The 16,705-nt window shown below is 35.6% G+C and overlaps 1 protein-coding gene across 2 annotated transcripts in view; it reads left to right on the top strand.

The window, feature by feature from the left end:
- Nucleotides 1–16,705, top strand: part of LOC149535019 (uncharacterized) — a 131,117-nt gene that overhangs the window by 46,249 nt on the left and 68,163 nt on the right. For both annotated transcript variants that reach the window (XM_089807151.1, XM_089807150.1), the window contains exon 10: nucleotides 16,411–16,501. In XM_089807151.1, the coding sequence (XP_089663277.1) occupies nucleotides 16,411–16,501 (91 nt within the window). The remainder of the gene's footprint in view (nucleotides 1–16,410; nucleotides 16,502–16,705) is intronic.

The following is a 16,705-nucleotide window of genomic DNA, read 5'->3' on the forward strand; positions in this document are numbered from 1 at the left end:
TCATTCACATGTACATGTAATCTTATTTTCCATTTCCATTTTCATTCATCTCACTTTCCACATCCAATCGCACGACACAATTACATGACAAGTTTTACATGTAAATGCATCTCTAAAATCCCGTTTTTGAGTAAAAGTCACTTTTTAAAAGATCAAAAATGTCATGTGCATGTTGTCCCATGTACCTCACCTTTCCACGAAGACAATTATAAATTTCACTTCGCCTCAAGTTACATTGCATTTTCATCTTTCCATATGCATTTACACCTCCATGAAAAAATACAAGTAATCCATTTTCCGTGTAATAACATCTTGAAAGCCCTAGTCACTTTGTAAAAGTCAAGAATCTCCATTCGCACGCATTCCCATGCGTTCCACCTTCACACATCTCCATCTCCTTCCATTTTCCACTTTCATAATTCTTTCACTCTACCTTCCATTTCTATCTATTGCATATGTATGATATCTCTTTTGAGATTATCTCATCGGGTCTACAAAGTATCAAATCCATATTCGAACCTTTGTTGCTGACCAAGAATCAACCTTTATGGTGATTTCCTCTGATGATGTGTTTATGTTTTGGAATTTTTGTGTTGCAGCACAAGCACAAGAGATTCCCTCACCATCTAAATCTAATGGCAACATGAAATTCCAGTTTGATAAAGAGTTGGCTCATGCAACTCCATCTCAAGTCACATCCATTCTTGACGTGTTAGACACGAAGATCAGACACGTGGACATTGCTGATTTTCTGCAGAGAATAGAAACTCTTGTTGGTCACGAGATGAAACATATCAAGAGAAGTCATATTCACTTGGTATTTACGTTTTCCATGGCTGCCATGGACCCTGAGTTTGTTCTCGGATGTGCAAAACATTCCAGCCCAAAGTCAAAGACAATCAAAGATGTTGATGGTAGAGTTATTATTAGTCTTGATCTAGGAGTTATTGAACAAATTTTCAAAGTGCCCCATAATGCAAAATATGTAGCTTTGACCAAAAAATCATCTTTGGAAATATGGAATGAGAAAAAGGGAGATTATCATAAATATGTAAATCAATATTGGTTGGATACTAAGAGAAACAACTTCTTGAGATGGTCAAAGACCATTCACAGCTCTAATTTCAAGCAGAACTACAAAGATCTTATCATTCTTTTCAGCGGGGTTTGTGGTCTTAAAGATTCCATCGATTTTGAACCATGGATGTACAAATTCATTTTCCATATCATGGAGAATAAAGAACATATCTTTTGGGGAGAACTAATTAGCATTGCACTCTATCAACAATTGCTCAGTGTAGGCACTTCAATGCCTTTTTACATGAATTCCTACCTTGTGTACATTGTTGCTGCTATGGGATCTTTTTTTGGACTCTCAACCAAAAGAGATTGTCTTCAGATTCTAGTTTAGGATTATTGTGATCAGATCACTGTGGTAGCTAATAGTAAGTTCCATTATAGAAGAGTTCAAGATGCTTTCTTTGGGCATTTCTGGTGTCTGTTTGATAGATAGTTATCCATCAAAAGGCTATCTGATGAAGCTTGGGAAAAGGTAAATCAGTATGGTTCTATATTTATCCAGTTTCCAACTTTTACTTACTTGAGAGTTGGATACTTTAAAGGTGAGCCATGTACCTTACCTAGGTATGCTACTAATAAGATCATTTTGATGGAATTGGCCTAACAACTCATGGAAGTTCAATCTGATCAACATGCTTTGCATAGATCTAGTTTTGGTATTTCTTTTGCCAAACCCTTGGTAATTGGTAATTATTTGATCAATTCCGTACATAAAGCAAAAAAATGGAAGCAAAACTACAGCTGATCACTTTGAAGAAATTCAAAGCCAAATTTGACTTTGATTATAGAGAAATGAATTCTCAAATTAAGAGAGCTTTTACACATGTTCATCGCATTGAGGATGTTTGGATTGACATGCAAACAGAATTGGATATAATGAAAATGGATTATTGCAGATTAACTTTGTAGCAAATCATTGATCTTAACATGCTTGAGATTCCATCAGATTTCCAAATTGAAGATGATAGCAATGTTCTTGATCCCGAATATCATCAAGCAAGTTTTGATAAAAGGTGCCCTTTTCCCATTCAATGGCAGTAGAAGGAAGGTACATCCATCTTTGATAGATTTCAATCCATTTTAGCAAACACCAACAAGTGGCTGAAAATTAAAGACCTAAAAATGGTTAATCCAAAATTGGGTTTGGATTGTGGAAGCTTTGGTCCTCTTGGAAGGAAGTCACAGCTAGAAATAACATTTAAAGATGGAGCTTCTTCTTCTGATGTGAATAAGTCTTTGTAATTCAAGTTAAAGGGCGGAAAGGGATCTAAATCATCTCAAATCCATGAACTAGTTCAAGAGTTAGAGGAGTCAGAGGAATAATCAGAGGAAGAAATAGATGAAGAAGATGAGAAAGAAGAAGGGGAAGTAATGATCATATCTCCCCCAAGACCTACACAAACTCATGCACCATCCATGCACGAAGCACCTTTTTCAGATGAGATGGATGATGATGTGGATTCATTTTCCACTGTTTTCACATCTATTCTGGCTTCAAAAGTCAACACATTGGCTCTTCTTATTTCTTCATTAGCTCCTCCCATTTAAACAAATGAACAATATGAACACTTGGGAAGTGTATTCGAAGATTTTCCAACTCTCACGGAGGGTCAAGTTTCTCAACTTGATACATCTCTGACATGTTTTGAGTTATTCATGAGAGAATCCTCTCACCATGCACCTATGAATTCAGTTGTGCAAATTGAGTCTTGCTCAATTACAATGGAGATACAATTAGGATCAATGCCAATGGTCTCCACTGTACCTACTTCCACAAATGAAAGTTAGCAAAGTGGTTGTACCCCTAGATAATCTCCCTATAAAGAAAATTTAGTCCATATCTTTGAAAGATAAGATTGTGTCAAGGATCTTAGTTGATTCGGAGAAAACCAAACTTGTAGAAGTTGTTGAGCCATTGGTGGACAAACCTATTGAAGAACTTATCCGTTTTAATTAAAAGTTCACCAAGGTAGAAATTCGGAAGCAATCATTTTTGAGTTGCTTGCAAGATGCTCAAGATACATTAGCTAATGTGTCAAAAAGAAATCATGAATTGTGGGAAAAGAAGAATCAACTCAAATAAGAGGTTACTCGTTCAAATGAAGTCATTCGGCAACAATCTTCTCAAAATATTGTTATGTCTCAGACATCCAAGGAAATAAAGTTAATTGAAGCAGCCAAGTCCTTGATAGAACTCATTTCTAAAGGAGTCCAAGCCATTATAGATATGGTTAAAATCCTTAGACATATCAAAGATATGATTGAAATGGAGCAAGGCTTGATTTCCTCTTTGAATCAAGAAGCGGATGAAAGAGATTCTCAATGAATGGGGTGAGATTGATAAATTTGATTTAGATGCCATTGTTTCATGTGACATTCTTTTGTCATGTGAAATGTTCTTTAGATATCAATGGCTTATGGGCTACAAAGAAGAAACATGGAGGAAACTAATAACAAAGTTGCAATCAACCCTTGGAGATTGTCAAGCAATAGAAACAGGGATCACATGTGACTTAGAGAAAATGGGATGTTAGATTCTTGATGAACACGGTAATTTGATTGTAGTTGAAAGAATGCCTTCAAAATATACAATCAGGGTCAATGTTGATATAGATTCTGAAAATTTTGGCTCTCACACAATGAACAAGTTTGCTTCACATAAATCTTTGGCAAAACACGTGCAAGTTTCTTTGTCAACAAATTCCAAGTTTGTGTAATCAGCATATGAAGATGCAGTAAGAATAGAAGCAATACCAAAGATAGTGGAGATTTCAGATTTTTCTACAGTGTGTGATGTTATCATCAAATTCAAGGCACTAAAGAACAATATTTAAGATTGTTGTTTTTTTTAAATTTCTGTTTGTAGATCAAAGAGGATGCATTACATGAAAAGATGTAATTACATGTAACGTGAGTTACATGTAACCCATAATTTCTCTTGTTAGTTAGACCAGGTCAAAGTTGGTTGAGTTGCTTCCACTTTTTTCTCCATTTTTTCCTCACCTTCTTTGCCTATATAAAGGAGTGCCCTCTAATTGTAAAATCATCTTTTATTTTGTATGCAAGAGAGCTCTGGAGAAATTGTGCCAGCAGAACTTTGTTTATGTAGCACTATTTTGATAGAAAAGTGAACACAAAGGAGCAATTGAGACTTAATTTTGATTGGGCGAGATTGTTACTTGTGCATATTAGAAGCTTTGTTTGTGATTTGCATATGTTATCTTTGATTCATATAATCTTGTGTTCTTGATAATTGAGTGCGAAAAGAGTTAAGAAGCAATTGGATCCGGAGCTTTGCCTAGGAGCAATTCTAGAGATATATAGTTAGAAGCTTTGTCTGTAACTTATTTGTTTCTTGATTCACAAAATAGTTAAGATATCTTTACTTTTGGAAGTCTTTGTGCCCTATTAGTAAAGCTTATTCATATAGAATTACAACCGGACTTAGAGCCAAATCGGTACACTTTTGGCTAGCCTTTGAGTTAGTGTTGGTTTATTGGTATCACTGTTCTCAGCTTTTAGATGGAAGTGTAGTTAGAGATTTCACCTTGCCCATTATTCGCTCCATGGGTAACTGGATTCTTTCCTGAAAGTTAAGAGGAAAGAATATTTGTAAAATCCTTTTATAAAAATATCTCAACTTCTTGCTTACCTTGAGTTAATCCAAGGAACGGTGAGAAGGGGGAGCCTTCCCTTTAAAGTAGGAGAGACTCTGTCTCACACACTGTGGCTGGTCATCCTATTTTGTGATTGGATTTTACTCAAAACTGTCGGTTGCAAAATATCCACCCAACACATTTAAGATTTGCATATCCTCTACTTCTAGTTCTACATAACTTGTTTTCTTCTTTCCTTCTCAATTCTTATTTCAAATTCTTCCTTATAGTATTGTTGTAAATGTACTCTAGATCTCTTCTACTCCCTTTACTTCATTCCATTTGATCCTTCTTCCCCTTACTATGTTTTGGGAAGAAGGGTCACACCTCTTCACCATGTCTTCCCTTTTCAATGTCACACCCTTTCGTAGTCTCCACCTTTTGAAGAGTTGCCTTTTGAAAGAGTCACAACCTTCATCTTTTAAAAGAGTTACTTCCTTATTATCTCCCCTCTCCTTCCTTCTTCCTTTAATCCATCCTTAGTTCTTATGCTCTCTCCACTTCTTCCCTCCATTTATACCTCAGATGAAGTTCTCTTGTCTCCCTTTTATAACTTATGTTTGAGGGAGACACAACTTTTGCATTCAAGCCTTTCGACCATTTTTTTAACTTGACTAAATTTAAATTATTTTTAATTTTATTCTTTTATATTTCAAATTTTATTATCATTGCATATTATTTAATCCCATTTCAACAAGGGAACATCACAATCCCCAAGCCTTTATGAGGGACATTACTCCTCAACCCTATTGGGGTCTCCACCCCTAGACCCTCACTAGTTATTGGGATCTCTTCTCACATAAGAAATTTGATTACAACAAGGAAGTTTCAAAGTGGAGACCTGAATTGACAACTTAGACAACCATCTTTATCACTATCGTAATACAGATTAATGATGAAGTGTACCATACAATAAATATCGATGATTCAAATGCCATTATAATTTTAAAGTACAACACAACCTTTAGCTTTCTATAATAAAGGTAGAAAAATTAGAGTTCATTGATTTGGTTGAGTCAAGGCTACAAACATAGCCTTTAATCTCGAGCGAGGAGTTGCAACAAAGTGCAAGGATAAGAACTTTTCCCCAAATTTTGACTAGACTAGGGAAGAGGAAGATGCAAAACATTTGCAACATGCACATTTTGAGTCACGGTGATTAATTTCAAAGGAAATCATCATAAATTAATAATAGTTGCTAGTGTGGGCTAAAGATTTTGTGCGTTGTTGACCACAACTCACAAAATTGTAACTTTATTCAACATTTCACAAGATTTCTCTCTCCTCTTAGCAATAGGAGAGGCTCCCTTCTTACTGTAGGTGGCTTCAATAAGAACTTAACTGAAATTACGAAAATGATTGCTCTCTTAATCAATTCCGCTTTTTTCAGGAATGATTTGCATACAACTACAACTTTCCAACTTAACAAAATGTGCCTTATTGCTACGATAATAACTGTAACTGTGGAATTGACATAAGAACAACACCGGAGTCAGTGGTGTACTTTTTCATATTTTGTGAAACATAGGAACCCAAATTCTCCTGCACTTAACTCAAATGAGGATTCATGTAGAATAACCACTAAGGCACAAAGTTTGTAATGTTTCTGTCATAAAATAAATAAATAATCAAAGCATTGTTTATGGGCTAATTGATTTAGTGTTGGGTCGATTGTCTTTGTAAACCCTTGGGAGTTCCTCTGAAGGGTATTTAAGCATCACATGTAGGTAATAGTTGGTATGTGATTTGAATTATTTCTTTTTACTGCAAATACTTGTTGGAGTTCTGGATTGTTCGCCATTTCGAAAGTGAAAGATCTTCTCTATTTGGCTATTTCCAATTTTGTTGGGATTCAACCCTCACCCTATTCCATCAGTGTACTACTTGGCTCAGATTTGGCAAATCAGAGCATTAATCTTGTTTACTAATATCATTGTCTTCTAGAGTATATCTTTAATCTTGTATACTTCGGGTCAATCAGTGTATATTAGGTGATTATATTGAACTCTGTGGTTAACAATTGATTGTAGTCTTTGGATCACACAAACTTACGTACCCCTACTCCCTTCACCCCTTCCGTACACCCTCCAACATTGTCGCAAGGCCTTCACCCTTCCGTACACCCTCCGGCATCATTGTACAACCAATTCAGTTGGTTAGTTTCTCCACCTTGCATACCATACAACCTAAGTACATCCGTACAATTGCCCTTGCCATCATACGGAACAGTACCTCCCATGATTGGCATCTCACCATATGACCATTAACTAGTCGGAGGACAACAATTGGCAAAAACTATGGCATCAGAAGGACTTGGACTTGTACAACAAGTTTATGAATTGGAAGAGGTACATCCCGATGAATGGTATCAGGACATAATCAACTATCTTTTAAATCACCGATGTCCTTCACATTTGAACCCAATGCAAAAGCGGGCACTAAGATTCAAGAGCATAAAATATATGCTACAGGGAGCAATTTTGTACAAACAGAATCATGAAGGGGTATATTTACGGTGCATCGGAAAGGAAGAAGCCAAGAACATTTTGGAACATTTTCACAACAAATGGGGAACAAAACATGGATCATATTTGGCCACAGCACATTGGATATTAAGAGCCGGATACTATTGGCTGACTTTGTTCAAGGACACTCATGAGCATCTGAAGACTTGTCATGTTTGCCAAATTGCAGCGAAGAGACAGAGGAAGCCAGCGATGCCTTTGCGGCCAATCATCGAGGTGAGACCTTTCGCGATGTGGGGACTTGACTTCATTGGTCCCATCAATCCACCTTCCTTAGCACAACACAGGTATATTCTAACCGCAATTGACTACTGTACTCGGTGGTCAGAAGCTCAAGCTTTCAAGAATTGCACTGTTGAGACTATCATTAAATTCTTAGAGGAAAAGATCACCGCCAAGTTTGGTTGTCCTTCTACTTTTGTATGTGATAATGGTTTTGCTTTTACTTCTCTAAAATTGCATACTTGGGCATTTGACCATGGGATAATTTTAAAATTTTCATCAGGATACTATCCCCAGGGAAATGGCCTAGTAGAATCTACAAATAAGAACCTTTTGACCATGATTGGAAAACTTTTAGATAGGAACCCAAAAGATTGGCACACACAACTGAGGTACGCTTTGTGGGTAGATAGAACAAGATTTAAAGAGTCCATAGGAATCACTCCTTTTCATATGATTTATGGACAAGACCTGGTATTCTCGATTCAATTAAAAATCCCAACTTTAAGGTTCATACAAGAATACTATGATGAGGACGAAGATAGAGTCCAAGTTAGGTTAACTCAACTGATGCGATTAGATGAGAAAAGAGATGAAGCCCTAGAAAAATTTGCAAAACATCAAGGGGTAGTGAAACGTTGGTTCGATAGAAGAGCGCAAAACAAGGCCTTCAGGATTTCTGACTTGGTCTTATATTGGGACAAAGCCCATTAAAAGAAAGGACAACATAATAAATTCGACAAACTTTGGAAAGGTCCTTTCCAAATTGCAGAGATCATTGGAGATAATGCGTTTAGACTCAAGACATTCACTGGAGGAGATGTCCCATTGCCTGTCAATGGGCAATTCCTCAAGCATTATTTCCAAGCCTAGGACTCTGTCCGGAGTCCCTTTGTACATAGTTAGAGTAGGTTTGCTTTCAGTTAGTAGTTAGTTTGCTTTCAGTTCTTTAGAGTAGAGTTTGTCTTGGACCATTTGGCCCAAGGGTTAGAGTAGTTTCCCTTTCTGTTTTTTAGAGTAGTTTTCTTTCAGTTGTTTCGTTTAGGTGTTGCGAGGGAGCTCGAGTCTAGTTTGCCTCAGGTGATTTGACTTTGGATCTTTTTGCTTCCCTCAGTCGGAGAGAGTTTTGGTTTTGGGCCTTTACAAGAGCAAAAGGGGGTCCATGTTATCATTCGTGGGCGAGGTGTGTAGATTTTACATTTTTGGGTGACAAAACGGAGTCCGTCTTGTTCATTTTTCGAATACATTTAGCAAGGTTCAGAGATTTAAGGATGTGCTTAGTCATTGGTCTATGGTAGGACTTGTACTAAATTTGGGTTTAACTCAATAGAGGTTCTTGAGTTATCTCTGGCATGGTTACAACATTTTACTCACACTTAATTGCTTTGAGTTCTTGATGTTTCGAAGTGAAATTGGACTTAGTAAAAATCATACACCTGCTTCAGTGCCGCTGTGGTCTTCCAAACCCTCCACAAGCTTCATTGCCTGCCAACCAAACAAAAGATTGAAAGGAAAAGAAGAAAATGAGAAAATATCATATAGGGGAAAAAGAAAAAAGAAAAAAGGTTGTATCAAAGTGAAAATAAAGATGAAATTTGGTTCAAGGGTGTGCAATCATCTCTACCGGTGCTATAAAAATAATCACTAAAGGTAGAACCGTGATTGTGGTGCCACAGTGATAACTCCGTCGGGGCTATAGACGCCTGACTGGCAACGGGGCTCTATTCCGGTTGCTTTTGAGGTAAAGATATTATAATAGCTAAGTTCAAAAGATTTGAGGAATTGTCAAGTTCTTGTCGAGCGGGGAATAAATCATTTGCACACACGTGAGTAACTTATGGTTAGGGCGCTTAGGTTCAACCTGAAAGTTCTTTCCCTCGTTGAGTGCTTGTCCTTAAGTAGGTTTTCGGATAAACCATCCTGAGATTTTTGTTCTAAGTTGTTTTATTCTTTAAACATTCAGGAACATTTCACCTGTGGAGTCGCCAGATGTTGTGAGGTTCTCACACCATCGCCCCAAATTCTCTGGGGACTCCCATTTTTTTAATCGCCTCAGCAAATTTTTGGATTGCCCAAAATTTGAGTTTTGAAAATTTCACGCCCTGGCACCTTTAGGACAAATGTGGGGGAGGCTTAGCTTATTTTCACCCGGTTTCAACTTGATTTTCTAGAGCAACCAATTTCATCCTTAGGCCGAACAAAATTTTAAAGAGCAATATTTGGCAGGATAAAATTGTAAATTTGTACTTAGACATTTTCCTTTGAAAACCCGGATATAATTGTGTAAATTTGAATAATCTTTCAAAAGAGAAAAAAATTGTTAGACTTAAGTTTTGGAAAATCTCAATTTTATTTTATTTTTTGGTGAAAATTTTAATTTTGGTGAAATAAAATTGCAAAAATCAATTTTTGGCCCTAGAAGAAACTTTATTTTATTTTTGTCAAATTTTTTTTTATTGGCATAATAAAATCGATTTGGGTAAAAACTGCAAAAATTGGTTTTAAATGGATTAATTTGCCTTGAAAACTTTTAGCCTTTAATGAAATTAGTAATTTAATATTGAAACATGGCTTTTGGCTAGCCAAAATCTAAGTTTAATGACATATTAATTACTAAATCTTCATTAAATGGAAATATTTAACACCTTTAAGGCATTATTTATTTTCTTTTTGCAATTTTGGTCCAAATGGCAATTTAAAAAGTTAATTTTCATCATGGCAAAATTAATTTTAGCTAAGTATTTAATTGTGAGCCATAATTTTGCATTAATTATTTGTTTTTCTTGCCCCTAGGGTCCAAGTTGATTAGCTTGGGGGTAGTAAGAAAGTTGGGTATAAGAGGAGGCCTCTCTCCCATTTCTTCCTCACTTCTCACTTCTCCTTCTCAAGGTGTTGGTGATTTTGCAAGAGCAGATCTGCACTTTTCTTGCTTGATGAAATTTGTGGAAGGTGAAATTTGTGGGAGCCGAAATTTGTGGGGGCCAAAATTTGTGGAAGGCGAATTTTGTGGGAGATAAAATTCTGATCTTTGCAAGAAGCTACGATTTTTGCCCTAGGTTGGGTAATTTTATTTGGAGGTGAATTACATGATAAACTTCTAATTTGCAAGTGGATATGAAGTTCTTGAGGTCTAGTCCTCATTCCGAAAAGTGGCTGTTTGATTATTGGTTAAGGTGAATTTTCATCATCTAGAGTTGCAAGGGGTCCTTAAGCTGAGATCTTTCTTTCGTTCTAGTCGTAGGATTGCGTCCTTTGGTTCTACTTGCCTTCTGGTCCACCACTTTACCATCCTGTAATAGGGCGACGAGCATGGAGGATGTTAGTGCAAGTAAGAATCCCAAGCGGACAAGACTAAGAAAGACAAAGAGGATATGATGCCCAAAACGCCCTTCTTCTCGAAAATGAAGAGAATAATCGACACCAATATCGATACAGTGGACATGATATGGATGAAGGAAAGACTGAAGGACAATCCCCCTTGGCAAAGAGGATATCAATGAGACAGATTTTGGATCGAGGTTGGATGAATTGGGAAAGGTTGCCATTAGGAAGAAGCATTTGGGCACCCTTTCCTCTCTCAATGCTTTTATTGGATTTGCGAAGGAATATGAGAAGGATCACGAAAGGATACTACAAGCAGCAAGCAGCATGCCGAAGTCAACGGAACTCAAGGCGAAGCACACACCTTGTCCTCCTATGGAAGAAGTTAATGAAGGGCTAGCTAAGTTCATTGCCTTAGCTAAGAAAATGAAAGAAAAAGGGAAGATTTATATTAGAAGATCATTTGATGTAAGCCCAAGTGGCAATTTCCCTTTCTTCTAGAATAGGACAAGTGTTTATTTTTGATTGGCCACCATTTTGGTGCCTCCTCATTGGTTGCCACTTTTTGCACTTTTTTCATTGGTCCATTGATGAGGTGGAAACTTCTCATTGGCCGATGGGGTGGCAACCCTAATTAGGGTTTTGAGGATCCAATCTGAATCGTTGATCTTGTTTTGATCTCCACCATCCGTTGTATTTTTGGCCCCTATAAAAGGCCATTTGCTCTCATTTGTAAAGTGTTGGAGAAATTGTTGCGAAGATAATACCAAAATTGCTCTCTTCTTCATTGTTGCGATTTGCATGTTGATTAAGTACATTTGGTGTTATTGCATGTTTTCTACTTCCACATAGTTAGATTTCTTTTAAGTTGTTGAAGTAAATTTCATTTCAAGTTGTTTAAGTTGTTTAAGTGAAAGTAAAGTAGGTGGATAGTTGTATGGTACCATTTGTAAATGTTTGATAGGGGTCAATACTAGACCACTAGCATCCTAGCGGCTGGTTGGGAAGCTTTGTGTGGTAAGCTAGTTTATTATTCCTTTGAATCATTGCACCTGTGGAAGTGAGGCCATTGGTCAGCTCTCATTAGGTTTGATCCCCGTCCATTTGCTAACCTTCCATTCATAGGAGTAGGAGTAGAATAGTGAGTAGCTGTGTAGTCGAAGCTTAGAGAAGCAAGTTAGAGGAGTAAGTTAAGTATCAGAACACATCCATTCACCTTCCACCACCATTGCTTTGCCACCAATATCATCCTTGGCAGATACATCCTCCATCATCACCACCATCAATATTATCTGCCCCCGCACATTTCACAAACTGAACCACCATCACTTTCATCCCACCAAAGCCCAAGTCATCCTTGAACGAATAGCGTAAGGCCGCCTACGTGATTACCAACAAATCACATCGATAAAATTGAGCGAGTATCCACAAGAGTAAGGAACATTGGAGTTATTCTCATATCCCATGAGCAATAACTTTTCAAGAGAGGAATTGTATGTTTGATACTCTATCAAATGTTCAATTGCTAATATGTTATGTAAGTGATACAAAACTCGCATCAACACCTTGCCATAAGATGATTATTTACAATGAGCTCCCTCCTTTATATAGAAAAACGAGAGAGAAAGACGGAGAGAAAAGGGGAAACCCTCAACCACCTTGACTTATTCAAAAACAAACTCTTACGTAACTTTGACTTATTCAAAATTGCATGCCCAATAAAGTTGCAACTTGATTACATGTTACAACTTTGCATGTGATACTATCACATGCAATTACATATTGTTTTTCCATTACATGTAATATGTCAATTACAAATATATTATACATGATGAAAATATTCTCAGTGCCTAGCAAGACATGACTTCTATTACATCATCCTCTTTCTATCTTCATGCTGCTATAGGATGCTCAATGGTTGATGTGCCTAGGTTTAGTGGAAGCATCTTGATCTAGAACATGAACTTGCATCCTTAATTGCTTTGTAGTGTAATGGTGGTTGTCTCTTGAAAAATATATTTGTTTCTTTCCATCTCTATCTTGAAAACATTTTATGCATGTAATCGTTCTCTCATCTCATGGTAGGCTCCATTTTGTGATCATTCTTGTTTCGTGTCCTTCAAAACTCTTTAAATGGGAGAAAAACTTTGAAACGGTTTTTTTGGAAGCATTGCATATGGAGCACGGATGGAAACTTTTGGGACAACGAATAGATAGATGTGTTTAAGCTCAAATTATGTGCTTAAGCCTTATATGATGGAAAAACCCAAAAACGGGTTTTTAGAGGGCAATAGCATATCCAAAAAGCAAGCTTTAAGCGTGAAAAATGAATGGAAAGATGTTTGTTTCTGACGAGATTTTGTATTTTTGTCATAAACAAATGTGTATGTGCATGCAAGGATTCACCATTATGGGTTTATATGACAGCAGTATGTAAGATATGAAAGAATCATATGCAAGAATATGGGGCTTTTTTGCAAGAAAAGTATATGGTAAATGTGCTTTCCTTGTGAGAGTTATTTTTAAGAATAGGGTTTTTAATCCCAATTGCAAGTGCAAGCAAGATGAAGTGCTTGCACATGCAACTTGAAGAATGTAGACGAAAAATAAGAGTGCATCATATATACATGCAAATCCAGAAATTGAAATGAAGATACTTGTATAAACAAGATAGCAAATACATACAACAAAGAAAACCTTATGAAAAATATCAAAGAATCATATCTTTTCATCAAGAGGCAAGAGAAGAAGTCTTTTTTAACACTTCAAAAAAAATCTGAAAATGCAATCAAAGAGATTTCTTGGATTTAGAAAGATTGCAAGATGAAGTGTTAAACAAACTTTGGAATTTTACTCAATCCTTGCAAGAAATGAGTCAAAATTCGTACCTTGCCAAGTGTAGAATGTTGAAGCAAGAAATTGCATCATTTTAGAAACCGTTTTGACCAAGCAATGTGCAACATGTAAAGGATTTGCAAAATGGCATCTAAAGCATATCAAGTGATTTAAAAGATTTGAATGTAATCTACGAAGGATAGGAAATGCTTTCAAACTTACTTTGATCCAAACACTTGTTGTTTTGATGGTGCAAATTGCTCAAAATTAAGGTATTTTTCAGCAAAAACATGCTTTAGATAGGTTGAGAAATGAAGAAAACACTCAACAAACTCCCTTTTTGAATAGACCAATGTGATCCTTGGGTGATTTTAGGCAAGAACAACCTATAGATCATCAAAAACGACCAAGTAATGCTCAAGATATGAGCATTTGAAGGCTGCAAAACCTGTTTTTGGAGAAAAACGCCCATGAAAATGGAGTTATGAGAGTTAAAAAACATGTGTTTTTGGGCTAAAAATTGCCACTTTTGGGTATTTGATAAAAAAATCCTTATATTATGAAGTAAAGACTCAGTTTTGGGTGGCAAAAGCATGTGCTTTTGGACAAAAAATCGCCACTTTACTCATAACCATGTATTTTTCATTATAGATGGATTTTTCGAAGCCAAAAGCATGTGCTTTTAGGTTAAAAATTGCTACCCTCAAGCCTTTTAGTTATAAAATCATTAAAGACACTTTTTAGTTGCAAAAGAACGCGCTTTTGGGTTGGATTCCCCACCTTACGTGATTTTGCTTAGAAATACATGTTTTAAAAAAGATGCGCTTCTAAATGACAAAAGCATGTGCCTTGGACATAAAAATCTCCACCTTTATGCATTATAACACCAGCATGAGGAATGAAGTGCTTTTAGAATTGAAAAGCTTGTGTTTGGAGTTTAAATATTCCACTATATGCATAAACATGTCAAAAAACTCCTCATAAAAAAGTAATGATGTATTTTTGAGGAATAAAAACACATGTTTTTGCAATTACATGTGCTTTTGAGTTGAAATTCCTTGCCTTGTTTCTTTTCATAACTAAAGTTATCAAACACATTAATAAACTTTAAAAATACAGTAAAACATGCTTTTGGGTTCAAATTCCCCACCTTAAGTGATTTAAATGATTAAAAAACATTTTTTTGTATTTAAAAAGCCCACTAATATGCATTTAGGACTTAAATTTATTGGCATGGGGTTTTAAGAAGTGTTTAGCACATTGATATATGCTTTACCTGACAAAAACCCCACCTTTATACATATTTAATGTCTTGTGTAATTAAATTTTATTAAAATGACTATGGTCTTCAATAAAGTAAGATGAAAATAGACTCAAAAAGGCTAATTTTCTTAAAACATTAAAAGCTATGGTCAAATCAACTCAGAATGATGGATCATGGAGTGTGATCCGAAACGTTGATGCTAAAAATACATATACAATCAAATCCAAAAAATTATGTAATATCAACTCAAATAGAGTTAAAATTTAAAAATGAATACCAAAATCCACTTTAAATATTAAATATGATTTAATTTTATGTTTTTTTCCAATAAAAAGCCTACTTTTGGAGGTTTTTTAAGCACGACGTGCTTTTTGCCTAACAACCTCACCTTTTCCTTCATAATTTGAGCTAGACAACTCTATTTGAGATCTAAGTTCGAGGTGGGTAGGCAAGGTCTATTAACATAACACAAAAGCATGTCTAAAAACTATTTACAACAAGAGAAAAAACAAACAAGAGAAGTGAAAATTAACCAAAAATCAAGTCTTTGCAATTAGAGAAGAAACTTGTTTTTGTAAACTTTGGGGATTAAACTTGACAGTAACTTTCAAAAGAAACACATTGACAAAGCTACATAGAGCGCAATTTGGGGATAACAAATTGCCTCAATGATGCTTTATTAATATGTTAAAAACAAAGAGGTTATACCTACGAATTCATGAGAAAATTGTGTAGGGTTCTCTCAATTTTGTGATGTCAAAATTGAGGACGACAGCTAGCAAACTATTGTATTAAGATTCTACATGTTTATGCAATTCTGTATTCCTTATGTATTCAAATAAATTTTAACTTCATAGAAAATGGAATGTGCTCATTTATCGACTCACTAGATCTATTTTATCATAAAATTTTGCAAAAAGATATTTTTAGGAGAAATATAAGTAATGTTTTAAGTTACCAAGGTTTTCAAAATTCTTCATCAAGTTGCAAGTTTTAGGTCTATAAGTCTTTGCCTAGTCCAAATTTGCCAACTTTGGGAGAAACAACATTCAATTTCTATGGTCTACTAGTTAAGCGGCAAGCCCTTCTTAAGCTACTATGTTTTTTCTCAATAAGTACATTAATGGTCTTTTGATGTTAATTTGTAGAAAGGGCAGCTTGTTCTCTATAAGGGTTGCCCTATTATCGGATTCATTCAATGCATATCATCACATTGTTTATTTTAAAAAATTAATTATGTTTCACTAAATTTTTAATTGACTATCCAAATTAAGGTGTGCGATATGTTTGTAAATATTGACTACAGCAATAGCAATAAGCAAAGAGTTAGTCAATAAAAGGAATTCATAGCTCAGTTGATATACATGATAATCACAGGTAGAGATTGATGGATTCGGTATCTTAGATTTATGGTTCAAGAAAAAAATATTAATTTTTAATGATTATTTTTATGGCATGGGAATATTAACCTCTAAAATGTTGCTTTTTGATGAATGGTATTTTATAGATTTATTTCAACACAAGTGTTTCCTGCTGATTCTGCATACGTTGGGTTGGCTGCTCCTGGTGAGGCTGGATCTTGGCAAAAGGAGAGTAAGGTAATTTGGTCAATATATTGCAGTCCAATTTTTTTCTTTTTTAAGTTGTGAAGCGTGTCATTATCCATTGTAAATAAGTTTTGTGATTAGCGATCTGATTACTTGGTGCTTCCATTGTAACATAATATGTCGTAATGGATCTCAAAAAAATCATTTGAAATAAAGAATGGGTGCTGAAAGATTATTACCCAAATTTAATTCTTA

This window comes from Cupressus sempervirens, chromosome 10 (assembly GCF_028749045.1).
Source record: "Cupressus sempervirens isolate cs-2001-9-10 chromosome 10, ASM2874904v1, whole genome shotgun sequence".
In the NCBI taxonomy this organism is placed as follows: Eukaryota; Viridiplantae; Streptophyta; class Pinopsida; order Cupressales; family Cupressaceae; genus Cupressus; species Cupressus sempervirens.